General features: G+C 41.4%; 1 protein-coding gene across 3 annotated transcripts in view; it reads left to right on the top strand.

Moving 5' to 3' along the window:
• The window catches only part of LOC309604945 (centrosomal protein of 78 kDa-like), a 58,779-nt gene extending 52,490 nt beyond the window's left edge, over positions 1 to 6,289 (top strand). For all 3 annotated transcript variants that reach the window (XM_082340058.1, XM_082340057.1, XM_082340056.1), the window contains one exon: positions 1,729 to 6,289. In XM_082340058.1, the coding sequence (XP_082196184.1) occupies positions 1,729 to 1,810 (82 nt within the window). In that variant the 3' untranslated portion in view covers positions 1,811 to 6,289. The remainder of the gene's footprint in view (positions 1 to 1,728) is intronic.
• Positions 6,290 to 19,505: the final 13,216 nt, after the last annotated feature.

Here is a 19,505-nt window from a genome sequence, read left to right as displayed (position 1 = left end):
TTTTTTAATTGATGTATAGTTGATTTACAATGTTGTGTTACTTTCAGGTGTACAGCACACAGTGATTCCTTTTCCACATTTTTTTCCCTTATAAGTTATTACAAAATATTGAGTATAGTTCCCTGTGCCATAGAGGAGATCCTTGTTGTATCTATTCTATGCCTTCTTTGAATGACCGTAGCACTTGTTGTCTGTACCATTTTTATGTCCCTGGTTGCTTTGTGACTGAAAATGAAAACTTTCTGTTTGTTCATGTCCTGGCCCTTCCTTAAAAATGTGTTCATTTATCTATTTCATATTTATTGACTACATCTTAGACACCATGTTAACTGCTGGTTCTAGATGTTAGTAAAATATAGACCTTCCTGCTCAAAAGGTCACAGTATTTGTGGGAAAACAAAAAAATGAACAACCTATGTCTCAAAGAGCTTTGTACGTCCCAAAGAGAACACACCTAGTAGGTACAATAAGTACATGTATCATACGTAAATGTATAAATAGTTAATGGGATTAAAAACTAGAGATAACTGCTTTTCGATTCTGAGGAAATGATGATTGTATTTCACCAGGAGCTCAATGCCAGTCTGAGAATGAGGGCTTAACCCCCGTCCTGACTCACTGCATCACTTTCCTATATAAAAATACACAAGTCTGTACATACACTCTAGAAAAAGGCTTATCTGGCATGAATTTCAGATAGCAAGAAGAAAACTTCAAGAGGTTCAGAGAAGCATCCAGAAGCTCACATGATTATCTGGCACGAATACAACTTGCTTGACAGGAAAACAGAGCTGTAAATCTCACAAAATTAGATGATCTTTGAAGAATTTCAAAACCTCTTGCTATTAATTGGAAATCCTAGAAGAATAGCTTCTTTTAAAATGTACTGATAATATGCTTTACAGCTTAATATTCAGCAGCCTATGTTTTGGCTAAGTGAGCTTCAGAAAAGAAGGAAACTTGTGGTTTAGCTCCATTTACTTTGGAACCTCTGGTTCCAAACATCTACTTCTGTGCTCAGTCATCTTATCATCTGCAAAATGGAGGCAACTCTAAGAAAACATAGTTACAGAGATGTTGCACAGTTTCATGTGTCATTGTCTTCATTTGTTTCAGAATACCAATAACATCTAAGCTACGACTGAAAGAGTGCAATGTTATTTGGGGTCATCTAGTGCAGCTCTGTCAAAGTAAAGAAAAGGAAAGGAGCCTAGAATAACTATAATTTTCCCAAGAGGACACAATTATTTTATGGGAAATCTGAGACAAGGACCCTGATCTCTTTGATCCCATTCCATTGTTCTTTCATTGGGTTCTGAACAACCCAGAGAAATAAAGAGAAATAAAACTCCTATGTGCTGTGTCACTGGTACAGGACTTGGCAAGATTGGAATTGGAGCACTACATATTAAGAGGTATCTGGGAAATTCTTCAAACTAATTGAGATATACACCAGGTACATAGAAAACAGCATGTTTTCTAAAGATGATTCTGTGGCATGAACAGAACTGGTAACTGAAGGTGTGTGTGTGCTGCAGTTCCAAACAGGATGGGTGAATTCTTGTTTTCTGACACCTTGAAGACTCCACCCCAACATACACATTAAAATAAAATTAACATTTCAACTGGGTCATATTTAATTCTGCATGCTCTTGTAAGTCAGCAAAATATTCCATATATCATTTAAGGTGTCACTTACTTTTTAACTTCATTTTTCATTTCTAAAAGTCTTTCCAAACACAAAACAGATGTTGGAAAATGGTATATGGGAAGCTGCAGAGATGAAATAAGCATATTTCATTCAGCGTAAAGATGAATATCCAAACAACTTCTTCAGAGCCGAAAGTGTCCAAATCCACTGTCTTCATTTTGTAGTCAAGGCTTCCGGAAAAATATGCTAATGGATTCCTAATTACCCAAATGCCCCATATCTGTTTCAGTAAGTATCATTATATATTATGGAAATTTTTCTCAGTGACAGAGAAAGACATCCTGGCTGAACATCCCCCTGCCCGTGACACAGAGATAATGGTCTCAAGCTACCTTGAAGGCGTTGGAGCCCACTTTATCCGTTACTAATATTAATGGAGGACAAAACTTAATATTCTGTTTGCTCTGTATTTGTTAAATCACTTCTTCCCTTCATTAAAATGGATGGCCCATAATTGAGTCTGTAGTGTGTGTATCATTGGAAACTGAACAAATTTTTGTTGCTTTTATTAATGTCATAGGTTTCTAGGGAGGGTCTACTCAATAACTAAGTCTAGTTTCACAGTTACAAATAAATTATAATGTAACTTTGAATAAATTAAGCTCATCATAAAGGAAGGATACTGATAGTTGCTACTACCCCTTCACTGAGGGGCTCTTGTAAAGCACTAAATAAAGTAACAGAGGTGTATATGCGTGCATATATTTTCAATGATATTTGTACACACTTAAAAAGAACTCTACAGAATGCATTATAAAACTCTTGATGCTGTGTGTCCCTAGTTCCCAGCTCTCTCATTAAAACTACTTAAATGAACAAAATCGTATCTATTAGGATAGCTATCAGAGTACTCCAAATACTACTTCTTGCAGTACCCTGTCCCAACACTTTGCCTTCCTCTTCCCATTAGTCCTCTATTCAGAAATCCCTGAGATTTGTTCATTAATTTATGAATATATTTCTTCATTCAGCCAAGAAAATTTATTGATCCCTTACCAAATTTCAGGCACCATTCTTCAGTATGTTTCGTAGGCATGTTCAGGAAACACAACAGTGATTAACACAGATGAATATACCCTCTCTCGAGCTGAGAGGGGAGACAAAAGTAAAGAAGCAAATATAAAATCATAAGTATAAATATGTAAATAGAAATTAAATAAATGGATAGCATAACTAGTATATCAGGGAAGTGCTGGAGAAAAACAGCAAGCAAGGAAGGGAGATGGAGATTGTTAGCTGGTAGGAGGAGGCTGCAATCTGAAACTAAGTGAGCAATGAGGGCTTTCTGGGGAAGATAAAATTTAAGAGGGAGCAAGGTGCATATCTGGGAAGTGAATAGTACAAGCAGAGGGAACAGTCAGATGGAAAGCCAAAGAGGCAAGAGTAGGCTTGGAGTATCCAAGGAGCAGAAAGGATAGTGTGTGGAAAACAGAGCGAGCAAAGTGGAGAGGAGAATGAAACAGTCAGAGAGGAAACAGAGCCCCAGATTTCTAGGGCTGTGGAGGAACTTTGAGGACTTTGCTTTTTCTGTGAAGAAGCCATTGAAGAGATTTGAGTGACATGATCTGACATGTTTTAACAGGATCTGTCTGGATGCCATGTTGATTACAGACTGTAGGAGAATAAGCACAAGCCCCAGAAGACCAATAGTTGATTCAAAGAAGTGATTACTCAAACATGGTCCCCCTCCTCAGTGAGGACGCAGAGCAGAAATCGGCAAATAATGGCCACATATCAAATCAGGCTCTCAGCCTGGATCTGTGTGACTGTGAGCTAATAATGGTTCTCAAGTTTAGAAAGCTTGTTGAAGAAGAAAGAGGAGGAGAAGCCCCAGAAACTGTATATGTCCCACAAAGCCTAAGATATTTAAAATCCAGAAAATGTTTTCCAACACCTGATGTAAAGCATGTGGCTGGTAGGAGGTGCTCAACAAAATTTGGAAGAGGAATACATGAGTCAATTAGTTCCTGAAAACGTTGTAAAGTGATAGGTGTCAAGAAACATTTACGCCTTCACCCTTAACCTTCACAAATGATGCCATTTCCATTGAGCTATTGAAAAATATATTCTGGCTTTCAAAACAATAAACCAGAAGGCATTTTCTCACATAAGCAAGGTCATAAACAACTGTCAAGTAAAGTTGAAATAGCAACAAATCAAATAATAACAAAAAACATTTTTATAGATTTTTAAACCTTACAAAGCATTTTCATGTTCATTATCTAATTTAATCCTCAAATCAACTCCATGAGATAGTTATTATTTTCCCATTAGAAATGACCACATATTAAATCCTCAGTGATTGCTCAAAAAAAGCTGAAATCTTGAGTGTTACATCTATTAATGCCAAGGTTGGGTTTTTTTTCCGATGGGAACACTGGATGCTAAAATCAACAGGGATTTTCAGCTCAAGATGGCAGACTAGGAAACATATTTACTTTCTGTTCCTCCTGAAAGCATATTTAAATAAAACTGTAGAAATACCAAAATTAATCAACCAATAAAAACCAAGACATTGTGGAAGTCATCAACCACAGAAAGATTTCAACACATTTCGAGAAGGCAAACAATGAAATGGAGGAGCCATGAATAAAATAATTAAGAAAAGACTACCCTAAGTAAGGTCTGCACAAAGTCAGTCAGCTTTTGCTGAGCTCTGGTTATAGTAAAAGGCAGAGGAAAGAAGAGGGGCTGAAAACAAGGAGATAAAAGTCATTTTAGGAAAAAAAAGTTCATTTAATGAGCTCCAGGGAACACTCAGCCAGCTGCCATACTAACTCATGAATTACAATGGATTGTTGGTAAGCAAGACAAGAAAACAGGGAACAAACAAAACAAACAAAAATCAAGACATTGTTTCTTACTGAACTCTTCGCAAATGAGATCAAGGAGTTATGGTTCAATGCCACAGCTGTAAATCATTTCTGCTCTTGGAGAGGTTAGAAAGGGCTTATAATATTTACCCTTTTTTTTTCAGACAGAATTTAGGTCTGAGCAAAACCTTTTGTGTCCTCCAACCCCAAAGTTTATTGGGGATGGAAGTCCAAATTTGCTGTGACATACCATAAAAAGAATCTCATGAGCAGAGGGTCAAACTAATTTTGGAATATATGAATTATGCCCAGTGTTATTTTCAATAGATCTAAACAAAAATATATAAACACATTTTTACTGATCTATATGATTCTGGGTTCTGAAATTTCTACATGTCACATGAGTGATACATAACACACAATGTCAGTCCCAGGAGAGAGAAAACACTCCAGTGAAGCAAGCCAAAGAAACAAGATTCAAAAAAGGTAAAGTGATGTGTAGAGCAGGATTGTTCAATTCATTCCTGTCATGCTGTAGATTCCAGCTCCTGAATAACAACACATGTTTCCCTTGTCCTAGACACACAAGAGTACGTCTCTTCTCTTGGGCATAAGAACCTCTAGAGTTACATATGTGTAGTAAAGTGTGGACCCAGCTGGCATACTCACAATGACCAAATGGTGTTGATCGTACTTTAAACCAAGACATCGCTCCACAATGAAGTTGCAATAAATGATATATTTGCTTTCTAGACATGAAGGAGATGCCTTACTGGATATACTCCAGGAAAGCCAGAGAAACTGGCTTCTAATCCATACGGAATAATTCACTGGTGAATTTCTTTCCGGATAGCCCATGATTTATCTATAATATAATCTTTACATATCTGGATCCTTCAAACTAGACAAAGGGAAAATCTGGGCTGCAAGTCTCACTTAGAAATGTAGGGATGGTGCTATGATGACAACTGGTGGTCCCTAACCTGTATCTTCTGAGATTAGAACCCAGTGTGGTGGATGACCAATTCATGCGTTGAACAAAAGAAGACCTCCTACACGGCAGTGTATCTGTTCGTTACAGGTATGGCACTTAGGGCTAAGTACCATAAGGACTACAAGAAAGAAAGAAAACAAAGTAACACGTGAAGCATATATGATAAGGAGGCACCACAGTCCAGAGCACGAGCACTGGAATCACACAGGCTTGGTTCGAATCCCGGCTAAGCCACTACCATCTGTATACCCTGAAGAACAGTCAAAGGTTTAAATGTTCTTTTACCAAATTTCAAAAAAGAAGTGAAGAAAGAAACGATCTGCCAGGAAGGGACATCGTGGGGTGCAGCATCCAGTCGGATCAGGGCTCTGCATCTCCTGCTCAGAAACCTTCGCCACCTAGCTCATGGTGATGCTGGCAGCTGAGCAGCCCTGGAGAAGGCGATCCTGTCTCCAGGCCTCGCAGAGAAGCTTTGGAGGTCCCCAAAGGAGGTGGCCCACACCCTGGCAAGCCCTGGGTGCCTCCTGCACTCAGCTCTGAGCAGGCTCTGGCCTCTGGGTCCCGTGGTGGGGAAGGGCTGGCCGATACATAAGCAGGGCTGAGGGGCCTGCAGAGCGGGTGCCCAGACAGGGTGAGCTCTGGAGGAGAAGGTTTCCACAGTCCCCAACAGTCTTCGCATGGCGGCCCATCCGGTGCCAAACACCTGCCACCTACAGTGAGAAGACCCAGCCACTAGAAAGTCCAGAAGGGGCCCGGCCCTTTGCCCTTGGGCCAGGGTATCTCCACGGACTAGGCTTGCATGTGCCCCTCGCCTCACCACCCTGCCCCGCCCGCCCTTTCTCTGTGACAGGTACAATGGACATGTAACAGAGCCAGGCTGAGCCGTCCACTGTCCACTGCGTGTTAGACCTCGAGAAGAGTTAGAAGCTAGGGAGAAGCTCTCCCACTTTCATTCTCTGCTCTCAGATCAGGCAGGCAGCGGCTCTGATATGGAAGATATGGACACCACACCTCCTACACAGGCTCTCATTTTCCATTCTGCTCCTGTTTTCCCCAGCACCCCATTTACGGCTTTGGCGGGCATCGGTTCTTCAGCAGGCAGCATCTCTGACCCCGAACCTATCGACACCACACCTCCTTCCCAGGCTGTCATTTTCCAGTCTGCCCCATCTCCAAGTAGAACCGCTACCCATTTCACACCGCTGTTCCAAGTTCTGGGAACACACCACCTAGTGGTAGCAATGCCTTTGCCCATGCCATGACTCATTTACCTGCAAAGCCGGCTAAGAGATAGACCAACACTTCAAAGTTATGACAGAATGTTGAGTAAGTTATACGCTTGGAATTTCATTTATTATTATTAACAAGCACAACTGTAGTGCTTAGACTATAACAAGTACTATTCTAAGTGCTTAGCAAATACTAACATTATTCCTCATAATTGCAACACTATAGGTAGGTAATATTCATAATAGTCACCTTTTATGGGGGAAACTGAGACCCAGAAAGCTTGGATAGCTTGCCTAATGCCACACAGTAAGTAGATGGCAAAAACGCAGGATTAAAACCAAACCGTGTAGAGTTTCATCACTTTGCAGGGACACCGTATTATAAGTTGTGGTTAAGGAAGGGACTAAATTGACAAAACTCTGAACTAAAAGGAGAATGGACAAAAGAGAAAATGAGTGATCCTAGAAACTAGAGAATATTTGGGTTCAGAAATTTCTGATGATGAGACCCGGAAGAACAAAACATGGTTGGAATATCAACTTGTGTTAGTATCTGAATCCAGTGAGAAATGGTTTTATTTTCTGTAAAATTTAGAAAGGCCAGTTGGATGAAGATTAATGAACGAAAAAGTAGAAAGAAAAGAATAAGGTTCCTTAAGTTAGACATAACCACTTCCCTCTAAATACTAGGGGTGGGATCCTGTGGGAAAGGATGGATCTCTCTCTACCAGGTTTGTCTCCTGGATGAACAAGGAGAAACATGGCAACCATTTTACTGGTTTTGATGATCCCTCAAAACCAAGGCTGCAGTTTCCAAGAACGACCTAAGGTAGCATAACTACTGTGTGTCAGACATGCCACTAAGTGTGTTTGAGTCACCCATTTTAATTGGAAAAATAGTTCCTATGAGGTACGTATTAGTTCCCTATGGTTGCTGTAACAAATTACTACAAATGTGCTTGCCTAAAACAAAACACACTAATTTTCTTATGGTTCTGGAAGACAGAGGTCCAAAACCAGTTTCCCTGGGCTGAAACCAGGAGTTGACAGGGCCAACCATCCTCCTTCTAGAGGCTATAAGGGAGAATCTGTTTCCTTGCCAGCATTCCTTGACTTCTGGCCACATCAGTCCAACCACAACTTCATCATCACATTCTCTTTGGAGTAAAAATTCCCTCTGCCTCTCTCTTACGAGAACAGTAGTTGTTACAGTTGGGCCCGTCCAGGTACTCCAGGAGAATCTCCCCATCTCAAAACGCTTACTTTCATCCCATTGGCAAAGTCCCTTCTGCCAAATAAGGTGACCTTAACAGGTTCAGGAGAGTAGAATGTGGACATTTGGGGGCAATGGTATTATTCAGTCTACTGTAAGGTAGATACAATTATCTTTCTCAGATGTAGGAAATGAAGTTTAGGGAAGTAGTTTGTCTCAGGTCTACAATTTCCAGAGTAAAGATTTAAATTCTACCAGTGAGACTTTAGGACACACTCTAAACAACTTTAATCTGTGTCCTTAACTACTGCATAATGCTTGGTAAAAAGTCACACTTAGGTAGCAAGACCCAATTGAATACAATACACGTAATGTCTCCTCTTTCACTATGTTTTCCTGGTGTATTTATGAATCTTGCCCAGAGCAGAAGAGTTCAGAAAATTGTTATGCACGTTTACTAAGAGAAAGCATTCACTATTTGATGTGCACTGAGGAATGGAAGGCTTTTCAAAATAAAATAAAATATGCCACCAAATAGTCAAGTGTCACAACAGAGGTAACCCCGTGGGAGTCATGAGGAGACTAAAATTATCTCCAATTGTGCATTTGAGAAAAGTTTCACTAAAGGCAGGTGTAGTTCCACCAAGCCCTACAGCACAAAAGTAGGAATTTCTGGAGCACGAGCTGTGCAGATCCTGAACTTCCTCTGGCGGTTTTAGCACCACTGCTACTCCCTTCCCCCCTTTGGCATGGTAGCAGAGGGCTTGCGAAAGACAAGAGATTCTGTGTGTTTGCATGTGCCCCTCGACCCACACATTGCCCTGCCTGCCCTTTCTCTGTGACAGGTAGAATGGACATGTCACAGAGCCAGGCTAAGCCTTCCATTGTCCAGTGTGTGCTAGAACTCGAGAGGAGTTAGATGTGAGGGAGAAACTCTCCCACTTTCACTCTCTGTTCTCAGATGAGGCAGACAGCAGCTCTGATATGGAAGCTATGGTCATCACACCTCCTTCTCAGGCAGTCATTTACCATTCTTCTCCTGTTTCCCCCAGCACCCCATTTATGGCTTTGGCGGGCATCGGTACTTCAACAGGCAGCACCTCTGACCCCGAACCTATGGACACCACACCTCCTTCCCAGGCTGTCATTTTCCAGTCTGTCCCATCTCTAAGGAGAACCACTTCCCATTTCACAGTGTTGTTCCAAGTTCTGGGAACACACCACCCAGTAGTAGCAATGCCTCAGCCCATGCCTCGACTCATTTACCTGCAATGCCAGTAAACAGATAGACCAAGACTTCAAAGTTATGACAGAAATTTGAGTAAGTTATAGGGTTGGAATTTCATTTATTATTATTAACAAGCACAACTGTAGACCTTAGAGTATAACAAGTACGATTCTAAGTGCTTAGCAAATATTAACTCACTTCTTCCTCATAATGGCAACCCTATAGCTATGTAATATTCATAAGATTCAACTTTTTGGGGGGAAACTGAGGCCCAGAGAGGATGGATAGCTAGCCTAATGCCACAGAGTAAGTAGGTTGCAAAAACGCAGGATTAATCGCAGATCACTCAGACTTTCATCCCTTTGCTGTGTTACCATAATATAAGTTGTGGTTAGGGAAGGCACTAAATTACAAGACTCTGAACTTAAAGGAGAAGGGATAAATGAGAAAATGCGTTATTCTAGAAACTAGAGAAGATTTAGGCTCAGAAATTTCTGATGATGAGACCCGGAAGAAGAAGAACTTTGTTGGAATATTAACTTGGGGTAGTATCAGAATCCATAGAGAAATGGTTTTGTTTTCTGTAAAATTTAGAAAGGCCAGTTGGATGAAGATTAATGAACGAAAAAGTAGAAAGAAAAGAATAAGGTGCCTTAAGTGAGACATAACCGCTTCCTTCTAAGTACTAGGGGTGGGGTAGTGTGAGTAAGGATAGATCTCTCTCTAACAGGTTTGTCTCCAGGATGAACAAGCAGAAACATGGCAACCATTGTATTGGTTTTTATGATCCCTCAAAATCAAGGCTTCTGTTTCCAAGAACGACCTATGGTAGCATAACTACTATGTGTCAGACATGCCACTAAGTGTGTTTCCAGTCACACATTTTTTTTTTAACATCTTTATTGAAGTATAATTGCTTTACAATGGTGTGTTAGTTTCTGCTTTAAAACAAAGTGAATCAGTTATACATATACATATGTTCCCATATCTCTTCCCTCTTGCATCTCCCTCCCTCCCACCCTCCCTATCCCACCCCTCTAGGTGGTCACAAAGCACCGAGCTGATCTCCCTGTGCTATGCGGCTGCTTCCCACTAGCTATCTATTTTACATTTGGTAGTGTATATATGTCCATGACACTCTCTCACCCTGTCACATCTCACTGCTCCCCCTCCCCATATCCTCAAGTCCATTCTTTAGTAGGTCTGTGTCTTTATTCCCATCTTGCCACTAGGTTCTTCATGTCCTTTTTTTTTTCCCCCTTAGATTCCATATATATGTGTTAGCATACTGTATTTGTTTTTCTCTTTCTGACTTACTTCACTCTGTATGAAAGACTCTAACTCCATCCACCTCATTACAAATACCTCCATTTCATTCCTTTTTATGGCTGAGTAATATTCCATTGTATATATGTGCCACATCTTCTTTATCCATTCATCCGGTGATGGACACTTAGGTTGCTTCCATGTCCTGGCTATTGTAAATAGAGCTGCAATGAACATTTTGGTAAATGACTCTTTTTGAACTATGGTTTTCTCAGGGTATATGCCCAGTAGTGTGATTGCTGGGTCGTATGGTAGTTCTATTTTTAGTTTTTTAAGGAACCTCCATACTGTTCTCCATAATGGCTGTATCAATTTACATTCCCACCAACAGTGCAAGAGTGTTCCCTTTTCTCCACACCCTCTCCAGCATTTATTGTTTCTAGATTTTTTGATGATGGCCATTCTGACTGGTGTGAGATGATACCTCATTGTAGTTTTGATTTGCATTTCTCTAATGATTAAGGATGTTGAGCATTCTTTCATGTGTCTGTTGGCCATCTGTATATCTTCTTTGGAGAAATGTCTGTTTAGGTCTTCTGCCCATTTTTGGATTGGGTTGTTTGTTTTTTTGTTATTGAGCTGCATAAGCTGCTTGTAAATCTTGGAGATTAATCCTTTGTCAGTTGCTTCGTTTGCAAATATTTTCTCCCATTCTGAGGGTTGTCTTTTGATCTTGTTTATGGTTTCCTTTGTTGTGCAAAAGCATTTAAGTTTCATTAGGTCCCATTTGTTTATTTGTGTTTTTATTTCCATTTCTCTAGGAGCTGGGTCAAAAAGGATCTTGCTGCGATTTATGTCATAGAGTGTTCTGCCTATGTTTTCCTCTAAGAGTTTGATAGTGTCTGGCTTAACATTTAGGTCTTTAATCCATTTTGAGTTTATTTTTGTGTATGGTGTCAGGGAGTGTTCTAGTTTCATACTTTTATATGTACCTGTCCAATTTTCCCAGCACCACTTATTGAAGAGACTGTCTTTTCTCCACTGTACATGCTTGCCTCCTTTATCAAAGATAAGGTGACCATAAGCGCGTGGGTTTATCTCTGGGCTTTCTATCCTGTTCCATTGATCTATATTTCTGTTTTTGTGCCAGTACCAAACTGTCTTGATTACTGTAGCTTTGTAATATAGTCTGAAGTCAGGGAGCCTGATTCCTCCAGCTCCATTTTTCGTTCTCAAGATTGCTTTGGCTATTCGGGGTCTTTTGTGTCTCCATACAGATTGTGAAATTTTTTGTTCTACTTCTGTGAAAAATGCCTGTGGTAATTTGATAGGGATTGCATTGAATCTGTAGATTGCTTTGGGTAGTATAGTCATTTTCACAATGTTGATTCTTCCAATCCAAGAACATGGTATATCTCTCCATCTATTTGTATCATCTTTAATTTCTTTCATCAGTGTCCTATAATTTTCTGCATACAGGTCTTTTGTCTCCTTAGGTAGGTTTATTCCTAGATATTTTATTCTTTTTGTTGCAATGGTAAACGGGAGTGTTTTCTAAATTTCACTTTCAGATTTTTCATCATTAGTATATAGGAATGCAAGAGACTTCTGTGCATTAATTTTGTATCCTGCTACCTTACCAAATTCATTGATTAGCTCTAGGAGTTTTCCAGTGGCAGTTTTAGGATTCTCTATGTATAGTATCATGTCATCTGCAAACAGTGACAGCTTTACTTCTTCTTTTCTGTTTTGGATTCCTTTTATTTCTTTGTCTTCTCTGATTGCTGTGGCTAACACTTCCAAAACTATGTTGAATAATAGTGGTGAGAGTGGGCAACCTTGTCTTGTTCCTGATCTTAGTGGAAATGGTTTCATTTTTCACCATTGAGGACAATGTTGGCTGTGGGTTTGTCATATATGGCCTTTATTATGTTGAGGAAAGTTCCCTCTATGCCTACTTTCTGCAGGGCTTTTATCATAAGTGGGTGTTGAATTTTGTCAAAAGCTTTCTCTGCATCTATTGAGATGATCATATGGTTTTTCTCCTTCAGTTTGTTAATATGATGCATCACGTTGATTGATTTGCATATATTGAAGAATCCTTGCATTCCTGGAATAAACCCCACTTGATCATGGTGTATAATCCTTTTAATATGCTGTTGGATTCTGTTTGCTAGTATTTTGTTGAGGATTTTTGCATCTATGTTCATCAGTGATATTGGCCTGTAGTTTTCTTTCTTTGTGACATCTTTGTCTGGTTTTGGTATCAGGGTGATGGTGGCCTCGTAGAATGAGTTGGGAAGTGTTCCTCCCTCTGCAATATTTTGGAAGAGTTTGAGAAGGATAGGTGTTAGCTCTTCTCTAAATGTTTGATAGAATTCGCCTGTGAAGCCATCTGGTCCTGGGCTTTTGTTTGTTGGAAGATTTTTAATCACAGTTTCAATTTCAGTGCTTGTGATTGGTCTGTTCATATTTTCTATTTCTTCCTGGTTCAGTCTCGGTAGGTTGTGCATTTCTAAGAATCTGTCCATTTCTTCCAAGTTGTCCATTTTATTGGCATAGAGTTGCTTGTAGTAATCTCTCATGATCGTTTGTATTTCTGCAGTGTCAGTGGTTACTTCTCCTTTTTCATTTCTAATTCTATTGATTTGAGTCTTCTCCCTTTTTCTCTTGATGAGTCTGGCTAATGGCTTGTCAATTTTGTTTATCTTCTCAAAGAACCAGCTTTTAGTTTCATTGATTTTTGCTATTGTTTCCTTCATTTCTTTTTCATTTATTTCTGATCTGATCTTTAAGATTTCTTTCCTTCTGCTAGCTTTGGGGTTTTTTTGCTCTTCTTTCTCTAATTGCTTTAGGTGCAAGGTTAGGTTGTTTATTCGAGATGTTTCCTGTTTCTTGATGTAGGCTTGTATTGCTATAAACTTCCCTCTTAGAACTGTTTTTGCTGCATCCCATAGGTTTTGGGTCGTCGTGTCTCCATTGTCATTTGTTTCTAGGTATTTTTTGATTTCCCCTTTGATTTCTTCAATGATCACTTCGTTATTAAGTAGTGTATTGTGTAACCTCCATGTGTTTGTATTTTTTACAGATCTTTTCCTGTAATTGATATCTAGTCTCATAGCCTTGTGGTCGGAAAAGACACTTGATACGATTTCAATTTTCTTAAATTTACCAAGGCTTGATTTGTGACCCAATATATGATCTATCCTGGAGAATGTTCCATGAGCACTTGAGAAAAATGTGTATTCTGTTGTTTTTGGGTGGAATGTCCTATAAATATCTATTAAGTCCATCTTGTTTAATGTATCATTTAAAGCTTGTGTTTCCTTATTTATTTTCATTTTGGATGATCTGTCCATTGGTGAAAGTGGGGTGTTAAAGTCCCCTACTATGATTGTGTTACTGTCGATTTCCCCTTTTATGGCTGTTAGTATTTGCCTTATGTATTGAGGTGCTCCTATGTTGGGTGCATAAATATTTACAATTGTTATACCTTCCTCTTGGATCGATCCCTTGATCATTATATAGTGTCCTGCTTTGTCTCTTGTAATAGTCTTTATTTTAAAGTCTATTTTGTCTGATATGAGAATTTCTACTCTAGCTTTCTTTTGATTTCCATTTGCATGGAATATCTTTTTCCATCCCCTCACTTTCAGTCTGTGTGTGTCTCTAGGTCTGAAGTGGGTCTCTTGTAGACAGCATATATATGGGTCTTGTTTTTGTATCCAATCAGCCAGTCTGTGTCTTTTGGTGGGAGCATTTAATCCATTTACATTTAAGGTAATTATTGATATGTATGTTCCTATTCCCATTTTCTTAAATGTTTCGGGTTTGTTGTTATAGGTGTTTTCCTTCTCTTGTGTTTCTTGCCTCGAGAAGTTCCTTTAACATTTGTTGTAAAGCTGGTTTGGTGGTGCTGAACTCTCTCAGCTTTTGCTTGTCTGTAAAGGTTTTAATTTCTCCATCACATCTGAATGAGATCCTTGCTGGGTAGAGTAACCTTGGTTGTAGGTTTTTCTCCTTCATCACTTTAAGTATATCCTGCCACTCCCTTCTGGCTTGCAGAGTTTCTGCTGAAAGGTCAGCTGTTAACCTTATGGGGATTCCCTTATGTGTTATTTGTTGTTTTTCCCTAGCTGGTTTTAATATGTTTTCTTTATATTTAATTTTTGATAGTTTGATTAATATGTGTCTTGGAGTGTTTCTCCTTGGATTTATCCTGTATGGGACTCTCTGTGCTTCCAGGACTTGATTAACTATTTCCTTTCCCATATTAGGGAAGTTTTCAACTATAATCTCTTCAAATATTTTCTCAGTCCCTTTCTTTTTCTCTTCTTCTTCTGGGACCCCTATAATTCGAATGTTGGTGCGTTTAATGTTGTCCCAGAGATCTCTGAGACTGTCCTCAGTTCTTTTCATTCTTTTTTCTTTATTCTGTTCCGCAGCAGTGAATTCCACCATTCTTTCTTCCCGGTCAGTTATCCGTTCTTCTCTCTCAGTTATTCTGCTATTGATCCTGTCTAGAGTATTTTTAATTTGATTTATTGTGTTTTTCATCATTGCTTGGTTCCTCTTTTGTTCTTCTACATCCTTGTTAAATGTTTCTTGCATTTTGTCTATTCTATTTCCAAGATTTTGGATCATCTTTACTATCATTATTCTGAATTCTTTTTCAGGTAGACTGCCTATTTCCTCTTCATTTGTCAGGTCTGGTGTGTTTTGACCCTGCTCCTTCACCTGCTGTGTGGTTTTTGTCTTTCATTTTGCTTATCTTACTGTGTTTGGGGTCTCCTTTTCACAGGCTGCAGGTTCGTAGTTCCCGTTGTTTTTGGTATCTGTCCCCAGTGGCTAAGGTTGGCTCAGTGGGTTGTGTAGGCTTCCTGGTGGAGGGGACTAGTGCCTGTGTTCTGGTGGATGAGGTTGGATATTGTCTTTCTGGTGGGCACGTCCAGGTCTGGTGGTGTGTTTTGGGGTGTCTGTGGCCTTATTATGATTTTAGGCAGCCTCTCTGCTAATGGATGGGGCTATGTTCCTGTCTTGCTAGTTGTTTGGCATAGGGTGTCCAGCACTGTAGCTTGCTGGTCGTTGAGTGAAGCTGGGTCTTGATGTTGAGATGGAGATCTCTGAGAGATTTTCACCGTTTGGTATTACGTGGAGCTGGGAGGTCTCTTGTGGACCAGTGTCTTGAAGTTGGCTCTCCCACCTCAGAGGCACAGCCCTGATGCCTGGCTGGAGCACCAAGAGCCTTTCATCCACACAGCTCAGAGTATAAGGGAGAAAAAAATAGAAAGAAAGAAAGAAAGAGGATAAAATAAAATAAAATAAAGCTATTATAATAAAAAATAAGAAAAAAGTTATTAAGAGTAAATGTAGTCAGAAAAAATTTTTCTTTAATTTTTAAAGATAGATTTATTAATTTTTTATAATAAAAATAAGAAAAAAATTATTAAGAAAAAAATTTATTAAGAAAATTTTTAATTTTTTAAAATAAAAAATATGAAAAAACTTATTAAAAATTTTTTTTAATTTCTAAAAATAGAAAATAAGGAAAAAATTATTAAGAAAACATATATTAGGAAAAAAAAATTTTTTTAAGTAAAAAAAAAAAAAAAAAAAAAACGGACTGACTTAACCCTAGGACTAATGGTGAAAGCAAAGCTATACAGACAAAATCTCACTGAGAAGCATACACATATCCACTCACAAAAAAAGGAAAAGGGGAAAAATTAATATATCCTGCTCCTAAAGTCCCCCTCTTGAATTTGGGATGATTCGTTGTCTATTCAGGTATTCAACAGATGCAGGCACATCAAGTTGTTTGTGGAGCTTTAATCCGCTGCTTCTGAGGCTGCTGGGAGAGATTTCCCTTTCTCTTCTTTGTTCGTACAGCTCCCAGGGTTCAGCTTTGGATTTGGACCCACCTCTGCATGTAGGTCGCCTGAGGACGTCCGTTCCCCGCCCAGATAGATCAGGGTTAAAGGAGCAACTGCTTCTGGGGCTCTGGCTCACTGAGGCCAGGGGTAGGGAGGGGTACGGATGTGGGGTGAGCCTGCGGCGGCAGAGGCCGGCGTGACGTTGCAGCAGCCTGAGGTGTACCGCGCGTTCTCCCGGGGAAGTTGTCCCCGGACCACGGGAGCCCGGCAGCGGCGAGCTGCACCGGCTCCTGGGAGGGGCGGTGTGGAGAGTGACCTGTGCTCGCACACAGGCTTCTTGGTGGTGGCAGCAGCAGCCCTGGCGTCTCCTGCCTGTTTCTGGGGTCCGCACTGATAACCGCGGCTCGTGTCTGTCTCTGGGTTCTGCGCTGTTAGCCGCGGCTCGCGCCCGCCTCTGGGGTCCACGCTGATAGCCACGGTTCACGCCCATCTCTGGAGCTCGTTTAGGTGGCGCTCTGAATCCCCTCTCCTTGCATGCCACGAAACAAAGAGGCAAGAAAAATTCTCTTGCCTCTTTGGCGGCTGCAGACTTTTTCTCGGGCTCCCTCCCGGCTAGCTGTGGCGCACTAGCCCCCCTCAGGCTGTGTCACGCTGCCAGCCCCAGTCCTCTCCCTGCGATCTGACCGAAGCCCAAGGCTCAGCTCCCAGCCCCTGCCCGCCCCAGCAGGGGAGCAGACAAGCCTCTCGGGCTGGTGAGTGCAGGTCGTCACCGCTCCTCGGTGCGGGAATCTCTCCGTTTTTCCCTCTGTGCCCCTGTTGCTGAGGGATCCGTGCTGATAGCCGCGGCTCGCGCCCGCCTCTGGGGTCCGCGCTGATAGCCGCGGCTCACGCCCGTCTCTGGAGTTCGTTAAGGCGGCGCTCTGAATCCCTTCTCCTTGCGCACCACGAAACAAAGAGGCAAGAAAAAGTCTCTTGCCTCTTCGGCAGCTGCAGACTTTTTCCCGGACTCCCTCCCGGCTAGCACCGAAGCCCGAGCCTCAGCTCCCAGCCCCGCCCACCCCAGCAGCTGAGCAGACAAGCCTCTCGGGCTGGTGAGTGCTACTCAGCACCGATCCTCCGTGTGGGAATCTCTCTGCTTTGCCCTCCACGCCCCTGTGGCTGCGCTCTCCTCTGTGGCTCCGAAGCTTCCCCCCTCTGCCACCCGCAGTCTCTGCCCACAAAGGGGCTTCCTAGTGTGTGGAAACCTTTCCTCCTTCACGGCTCCCTCTCACTGGCGCAGGTCCCATCCCTATTCTTTTGTCTCTATTATTTCTTTTTTCTTTTGCCCTACCCAACTACGTGGGGATTTTCTTGCCTTTTGGGAGGTCTGACGTCTTCTGCCAGCGTTCAGTAGGTGTTCTGTAGGAGCAGTTCCACGTGTAGATGTGTTTCTACTGTATCTGTGGGAAGGAAGGTGATCTCCACGTCTTACTCTTCCGCCATCTTGCTCCTCCCTCCAGTCACACATTTTAATTGGAGAAATAGTTCCTATGAGGTATGCATTAGTTCCCTATGGTTGCTGTAACAAATTAGTAAAAAGGGCTTGCTTAAAACAAACACACTGGGCTTCCCTGGTGGCGCAGTGGTTGAGAATCTGCCTGCCAATGCAGGGGACACGGGTTCGAGCCCTGGTCTGGGAAGATCCCACATGCCACGGAGCAACTGGGCCCGTGAGCCACAATTACTGAGCCTGCACGTCTGGAGCCTGTGCTCCGCAACAAGATAGGCCGCGATAGTGAGAGGCCTGCGCACCGTGATGAAGAGTGGCCCCCACTTGCCACAACTAGAAGAAAGCCCTCGCACAGAAACGAAGACCCAACACAGCCATAAATAAATAAATAAATATTTATTTATTAAAAAAAAAAAACACACTTATTTTCTTATGGTTCTGGAAGACAGAGGTCCAAAACCAGTTTCCCTGGCTGAAACCAGGAGTTGACAGGGACATCCATCCTCCTTCTAGAGGGTCTAGGGGAGAATCTGTTTCCTTGCCAGCATTCCTTGACTTCTGGCCACATCAATCCAACCACAACCTCATCATCACATTCTCTTTGGAGTAAAAATTCCTTCTGTCTCTCTCTTACGAGAACACTAGTGGCTATAATTGTGCCCATCCAGGTAGTCCAGGAGAATGTCCCCATCTCAAAACCCTTACTTTCATCCCATTGGCAAAGTCCCTTCTGCCAAATAAGGTGACATTCAGAGGTTCTGGAGAGTAGAATGTGGACATTTGGGGGCATTGGTATTATTCAGTCTACTACAAAGTAGTTACTATTATCTTTCTCAGATGTAGGAAATGAAGTTTAGGGAAGTAGTTTGTCTCAGGTCTACAATTTCCAGAGTAGAGATTGAAATTCTGACAGTAAGACTTTAGGACACACTCTAACAACTTTAATCTGTGTCCTTAACTACTACATAATCCTTGGTTAAGAGTCACACTTAGGTATCAAGACCCAATTGGATACACCACCACAAGTACTGTCTCTTCTTTCCCTATGTTTGCCTGGTGTATTTATGAATCTTGCCCAGGGCAGAAGAGTTCAGAAAATTGGTATGCACGTTTATGAAGAGAAAGCATTTATTGTTTGATGTGCACGGAGTAATGGAAGGCTTTTTAAAATAAAATAAAATATGCCACCAAATAGTCAAGTGTCACAACAGAGGTTACCCCGTGTGAATCGTGAGGAGACTAAAATTATCTCCAATTATGCAGGTGAGAAAAGTTTCACTAAAGGTTGGTGTGATTCAGCCAAGCCCTACAGCCCAGAAGTAGGAATTTGTGGAGCAGGGGCCGTGCAGATGCTGAACTTCCTCTGGCTGTTTTACCACCACTGCTACTCCCTCCTCCACTTTGGCATGGGAGCAGAGGGCATACTAAAGACAACAGATTCTGTGTGTTTGCATGTGCTCCCCGCCCCACCCCCTGCCTCACAATCCCTTTCTCTCTGACTGGTACAATATACATGTCACAGATCCACGCTGAGCTGTCCAGGGTCCAGTGCGTGCTAGACCTCGAGAGGAGTTAGAAGCTAGGGAAAAGCTCTCCAACTGTCAATCTCTGCTCTCAGATCAGGCAGGCAGCATCTGTGATACGCAAGTTATGGAAACCACATCTTCTCAGACTGTCATTTTCCATTCT

This window comes from Balaenoptera borealis, assembly GCF_965194805.1.
Source record: "Balaenoptera borealis genome assembly, chromosome: 11".
Classification (NCBI taxonomy): domain Eukaryota; kingdom Metazoa; phylum Chordata; class Mammalia; order Artiodactyla; family Balaenopteridae; genus Balaenoptera; species Balaenoptera borealis.
This window is presented reverse-complemented; position numbering and strand designations above follow the sequence as displayed.